The sequence below is a fragment of the Anneissia japonica genome, unplaced genomic scaffold, assembly GCF_011630105.1.
Source record: "Anneissia japonica isolate Jap-2015-1 unplaced genomic scaffold, ASM1163010v1 scaffold287775_len252212_cov145, whole genome shotgun sequence".
Lineage (NCBI taxonomy): Eukaryota > Metazoa > Echinodermata > Crinoidea > Comatulida > Comatulidae > Anneissia > Anneissia japonica.
In genome coordinates, this window is record NW_022719918.1 from 218,822 (window position 1) to 226,163 (window position 7,342).

The 7,342-nt window shown below is 34.1% G+C and overlaps 1 protein-coding gene across 1 annotated transcript in view; it reads right to left on the reverse strand.

The window, feature by feature from the left end:
- Positions 1 to 505: 505 nt before the first annotated feature.
- The window catches only part of LOC117111125 (acid-sensing ion channel 1A-like), a 29,839-nt gene continuing 23,002 nt past the window's right edge, over positions 506 to 7,342 (reverse strand). Inside the window, exon 10 of the mRNA XM_033253999.1 lies at positions 506 to 1,226. Within this exon, the coding sequence (XP_033109890.1) occupies positions 1,072 to 1,226 (155 nt within the window). The 3' untranslated portion in view covers positions 506 to 1,071. The remainder of the gene's footprint in view (positions 1,227 to 7,342) is intronic.

Here is a 7,342-nt window from a genome sequence, read left to right on the forward strand (position 1 = left end):
CCGGAATCCGGAGAAAAAAATCGTGAAAAATGGGTTCAGTGGTAAAGAATAGGACAGTTCACATCAAATTTGTACGATTTTTAATCTGGACTCCGGATCCGGACCAATGGATCTGAAAGCAATTTGTATCCTGAAATCGTACGTTTATTTTTTTGGACCATTCAGCAACAAGTTTGGTTGGTTAGAACCAATCGAACGCATAGTACTTAACCCAAACAACCGTGTTTCGTCCGCGATGTGAACGCAGCGTTCAAAAACGTAGCAACTCACGATTTTTTGTCCCAGCTCCAGACCGCATTTGGGCTTGATGTGAAAGTAGCCTATTGCAAGAAAACTTATTTAGCACCTCCCTTTACTGCTTGAGAAAAAAGTTTCTAAAAAACTTTAATCTAGAGATTTTATTTGTTATTAATTATCATTCAGCTACCACAACATATTATGTTTTACAAATCGATTGATCATATCGTTTTGCTTGTATTGATACACTAAAGATTATAACACAAAATTTAAAATTAATGCTAGTTTTTATTTTTATTCAATTTCCCCTTATGCCAATAAAAAAGCAACTTGCTTTAATAATTATTAATATCAAATTTAGTTAATGATGTCTTAAGATACCAAATCTAAACTACCATACTTTACAAGCCCTTCCAATCTCTAGTATTCAATTAAGTAGGTATGTAATCAGTTCCAATTATAGAGAAGCATTAATGTCCTAGATACCTATATTAATGCATCTTTAAAGTGTCTATCAAAGTAATTATAAATCTATTAATATTGGACCTAAAATACTGGCTTAGTTATACCATTTTAATAACGATGCTTAAATAAAAAGAATCATAAAAAAAAAGCTGTACATAGGTCAACATACTTTTAACCACCTTCCTTCGCTTCCCTGCATTTAATTTTGCAAGCATACATTGAAATTTAAATAGTATTTTTTTTTCTCGGTAAATTTACAAAAATGAGAAAGTTTTTCGATAGAAACTTACAAGTTCATAAATTAAAAAGTTTTTAACTATAATACACTGACCACAAAAATGTAGCTTCACACGTATATGTGTGGCTCTACTATTTAGTTGTAGATACATTGATGGGATTGGTAACTTTGTTATTTTTTCCACGACAAAAACGCTGAATCGCAGCAATGATTCCAAATTCCAGAAATTCGATGACAGTGATAATGCTCATGCCGCATAGCAGACCCATGTTGCCACCGATTTCAGCTGTACAAAACAAAAAGGAAAACGGCCAAAGAGCAATAAATAATAATAAATAATAATAATAATAATAATAATAATAATATTAATAATATTAATAATAATATAATATTATAATTTAGGAGATAATTAACATTTAAAATGTTAATCCTCGAAAACTTATGAAGTAAATTTAAGAGGGGAAACGTGAATTGATTTAAAGTACCATAGGAAGCAAAAACAATCAAGGAGTGATGATTTTATGTGAAAGTTATTATGTGACCATTCATTCATCATATGTATTTTCAGTCATTCATTCATTCTTTAATAAGAAGTGGATACAGTACAATTAAAAAAAAAAACAAATGCTTGAGACAATATATAATCTTAGTTGGCTAGTATTACCTATAGGGTGAAAACACTCTGTCTCTCAGGGCTGACTAAGGAGACGTTGAGGATATGGGATGTCGTGGGATAAACATAATCTTGTCATTATACGTTGTATAGATTCAATATATTGTATATGACCTATTTTGGTGCTTCAAAAAACTTTTTAGGCGGCGATCCACTTTCAGACTCTCGATTCTTTGGCGACCTAAGGCATATAATTGGCATACCAAAATGATATTTGTATGTTAAGCTGATTACTTAGGCCTACTTTACTTGCCACAAGCAAATAATAATGCTACTGTTTTCTGATGACATATTGACGTGTTTTTCAGGGATCTATTATGCTTCTATAAATATAATAGCCATAACATTTGCCTCCTTTATCAAATAAGTATAAGTCGAATACAGAGTAGATAAAATGTGTGATTTGTGCACAAGAGTGCACAAGACGTTTGATATCCTGTCCGGATTGTTTTATTTTATTATATGGAGCAGCTATTGATCCAGTACCGTAATTCGAAATAGAGAGGCCCCGGCAAGGACTTTCACAGATAAATTGTCAATACCAGATTAGCCCACCATGGTTGGGGATGAGATAAGAACGTTTATTATTATGGCCAACATAGATGGCCGGAAATGAATATAATTTCATTTTTTTCCACATTAAAAAAATTAATAAATAAAAATTCGCCGCTGTAAAGAATATTTACTAAACTCATAATTTTGAAATGTTTAAATCAATTACAAATTTTCGACTTGTGTACAGTTACAGCTTACTTGTAAATAATAATTGAAATATGAAGCTGTACGTTCCCACTCCCTCGCAAAAAGGCGCAAGCGAACTCAAAATTTAAAAAAGCAACTGATCCTTTTAAACATGTTTTTAATTAACTGATACGTCGTGCTATTATTCCTGCCTAATTAATTTATCAATATGTGGGGACACTAGCTACAGGGCAACCATGAGAGTACGGTAGATTCTAGGTTTTGGGTTAACAATAAATTTATAGCATTCCGTCTTCCTAGCTACGCCTGTGTGTATCTCTTGAGTCGAGGTTATGCAGGAGTATTTTCCACTTCGAAATACGCTTTACTAATAGTTTAAGAAGCGGGGGAAGCAGCCTCGCGACCCCCAGATTATGTTTTAACGACTCAAAGCAGGGACGTATCTTATATGGAACCCAAGCAGAAATTTTGTATTCGATATTAGGTCGGATAAGAGAGTTTAGGATAATTACAAGGCTAGAATGTCGAACAAGCCTAAGAATAAAACCTAGAGTTCTAGAAGCAGTCTTGAAGACCTGCAGTCCCAATCGAGATTATCGGACGCAGTAACACCAAGATACTATGGATGTACATAAGATCAGTGCCATTAATGTTATATTCTTGTTTGTTTGTTTGTTTGTTTTTTTTGTTTTTTTTTTCTAATGAATAGCGGATCTCTTTAAATTCATAAGTTGACTTTTATTTTAATCACGTTTCATATAACTGGACAAGTTATAGGTGAAATTAAGATCTGATTGTAACGAAAGAATATACACTTAATACTTGTATAACAAATACTGTCATCTGCTTATTGAAATATATCAGAATACTATTCTGAAGATCCAGAACAAATAAGTGAAGTAAAGTGGGGTAGTTAGCAAACCAACACAGAATAGTCCTACAAAACAATTTAAGGAGTTTATTAAGTAGCATTAAGTTTTTGAATAAACGGTTGACTAAATTTGAGCATTGTTGACGTAACCCATCTTGAGCAGAAGATTTACCTCTCTTAAGTTTATTAATTAAACTAAGCACCGCAATATGATTGGTTCTTATACAGTTGAGTGGAAGAAAGCCAACGTGTTCCCTGCAGCCAAAATATCGGTAAACCGATGGTAGAGGAATTATCATAAGAATTTGAAATTATTGGCAATTTACATTGCCGAGGCACTTACAAGGCTGTCAATATTTCAAGACAGGGAAAATACTCTCAGACTGGAAAAATGCCACCATTGTCCCCATTCAAAGAAATGTTTAAGATCAAGCATTACTAATTACCAACCGATATCTCTTTGTTCTGTTGTTGGGAAAGTGTTGGAGAGAATTGCTTCGAACAGACTTACATTTTATGATAAGCACTTATGGCTTAGTCTATAATAACCATAGAGCTATTAAACAACTAGAGTGCTGACAAGATGGCGCAGCAATGCAGAGTTATGTATGCGTACCATCCAAGATGGCCGTCGTAGTAAAGCGCCACCTTCAGGCTTAGTATACATATTATTACAAGCCCTCTGACTGACTATTATTTCATTAATGATAATGAGTAATGGTAATAACAAATTATTCAACTATTGTAGCCAAAACGAGGCCAGTGGAGCATCTTATTCAAAAATAAGTACCAAGGAATTAAAATTAAAATCGTGTACATTACACCCAAACACCACAACGCTCGAGTTTCAAACATACGGGTAACTAGCTGTACTGAACTTTCTGAGTAAATTGAGGGCGCAATTGCAAATGATGGTGCTTAGCGAAATTTGATTGGCTAAATTCATGGCAGCCATCTTGGATGGTATACACACACACAGTTCTGCGTATTTCGAACATCGAATACATTGCGGTTAGCGCTCTAGTATTCTTATTATATCTCTATGATAATAACCAACATGGGTTTGTAAAGGGCAGATCCTGCACATCGCTGATCTGTTCCGTACATCACCATTGGGCCACCATTATCAATGAGAGAAAACCACCTCACATATATGTAATATATTTAGATTGGAGCAGCGCTTTTGATGAAGTCAACCATGCCATTCTGTCAAAAAAAATCATAAAAACGGTATATGTGGTCCTATGTGGAACTAGTTTGCATCGTTATTATGTAACCGTTTCTAGAAGGTAAACTTTAGAGGTTCATTTTCAGAGAGATCTGCAGTTACCTCCGAGTCCCACAAGGGTCTGTTTTAGGGCCATTCTTATTTAACATTTTTGTTCTAGACCAGGCAGACAATATCTCTTCATATACCTCCCTTTATGCAGATGGTATGTCTTGTATGAGGCTATCGTTGACCTGCAGATGAACACGTCCTTTAGTCCGATTTAGATACTATTATACAATTGGAGTAAAAATAATCACATTACTAATTAAATGCAAAATAATGAGAATCACCAGCTCAAAAATTGTCAGTGAATCCTTGAAAACTTACATTATTAATGGTTCCCAAATCGACATCGTAAAACGTTATGAGTATCTTGGATGGTGTTATTATTTCTTTATTTAGGGTGCGAGAACATATGAAAACAGTCATCAAAAACATCATGTCACTTAGATTTTATCAAACGGCTCATTCCTTTTTCTAATTCAAACTCGTATTAAAATTATATACTGCTCTAGTTCAACCTATGGTGTCCCAGCTTAGTATCCTTATTAACAAGGACAAATTCAACAACGTGTTCAAAGAAGAGCCATAAGGGCCTGTTATTTATTTATCAATTGTCCACCTTATGAGGAGAGGCTCACTAACCTTAGAATACATTCTTTAAAACACAAATTTAATTCATTGACAACTTTATTTATTTGCAAGTGCCTCTACCCAGTTCATATTGTATATATTTCTATTTGTTTCTGTCAACCAAAGACACACTGACAATTTGAAATTTACACATGCTTTCGCCAGAACTAATGCTTTAAAACACATAGCTTTAAAAAGTTCCCCGGACTCTGTAATGTTTTACCTGCAAATATTCGAAATTTACTACTTTTTAACATTATAATTTCTTGACTGAACCTAATTTTGTAATTTTTTTTTTTTAAAGATTGTATTGATGTTTTTTATACTGTACTTTAATGTTTATTGGATTGGATTGGATTTATTCGGTGTAAACACCAAGGATAGCCCACGAAAGTCTAGAAGAAAACTTATTTCCAGTGGGGTCCTTCTGGTGGTGATTGGACAGTACACCGGGAGACAATCCCTTACTCTTTTCCGAAGAGTGTACTGTGTTCTTTAACGTGCACATGGGCCATAAATGCACACGGGACCAACGGCTTAAACGTCTCATCCGAAAGACGGGTGCGCTATGTAACTTGTATTTTAGCCCTCAAGCTGAAACACAAGGAGAGGCAGCGATGGGAATTGACCCGGGGACCTAGAGATCTCCACGGTTCAGCGCACACACAGTGGCTACCCCCAGATTAGCCGACTGAGCTAAGCTGCTCTGTCGTTATATACTATTATACTATTATATTTAATCTTTGTATATAGAATTATGATATTGTATATTTCGTTGTTGTCCTGAAGAGAACCCCTCGACAGTAGATTAGATTTTTTACTTTTGGGCAACCATGCAACGTGACAAAAACTACTATTTTTATATATTATGAAACAATACCGGTAAATGAAATGAAAAAAAAAAAAAAAAATTAAACAGAAAAAAAAATCATTAAAACAATTTGTAATAAGTCTAAATTCACTGGCGATTTCATTACCAATCCTAGAAACATTTGAGGATGGCATCTATAGCTTGTTTGAGACACAAACAATTCTAAACCACCTTATAATTTTTTGTCAGCGAGCTCAGAAATATAGTTGAATAGGATTTTCTGACTTCATATAAAACTTTGTTATTATTATATACGTCGCATTATCTTAGTGAGAGAAATAGTTTTTTGACTACTGTATTATTGTATTTGATTAAAGTTAAGGTTCTTGTGGTAAACTAATTTTTATTTTATTGAGTAAAGTGAAATCAATTGCGCAACAAATGCACGTAAAATTAAGTTAACAAGAAGTTATTTGTTCAGAAAATTACAATGTGATGCTCTGAATAAGGGCTAAAACATATTAAATAATAATCACCAGGCTACAATTTCTTCAAAAGGGAGTTTACTTTGAATACAACTAGTAACGATTGTAGCCTGAAGACAAAAAAAAAATATGAATTTTCACAAAAAAAAAAAAATTAAGTTAAGTTTTGCTCGTAAATAAAATTTTATTGAGTAAATCAACTGTTCCACAAATGCACGCAGAACATGAAGATATGTCACAATTGGATGGTCCTTAATAAGACAAAAGACGCGTGGCGTGTATGGATAGCACGCCAGCAATCCTACTAAATCTCAGTTTTATAGTTTACCCCAAAACACAGTTCAGTAACCTTTTAGCAGTTAGTAGCGAAATACTGCTATCACAAAAAATCAACTATAGACCATGATTTTGAAAAGTCGAATTTTCTACCCATGTAAAATTTGTTGACTAGTAGCTAAAAAAAAAAATTGCAGAGAGACTCAAAATTATAATCAAACTTAACAACTGAAAAATTAGACACAACAGGGCCAAGAATATACGCGGGTCTAACAAGCACAGGTGTGTCCCACAAATGCACGTGTTTCCGTATGTTTTAATACTAAGGAGCATTGCATTTTGTGCGACGACGAAACGCTGGAACGGATTCACTCATGCATGACTGTGCTACATCCTCTGCACAATATAGATTTGGCTAAATTGCATCCTACAATCCATGCAACTGCCAGAACTCAAAGTTCTTGTATGCGCAAATGACTTTATGTGACGTCATTCCGTTCTACATTCTACCGCTGCCGTGTAATCAAAAGATCCCTATTGTCTCTCAAAACCAGGCAAGCAAGCAAAATTACCCTTACACATCTCTGCAGGTCCTTAATACTCTATCACCGACTCATAAATTATTTTCAATGTAATATAATAGTTACCATGAACAAATTATCTTGTTGGATATTGCTGGTC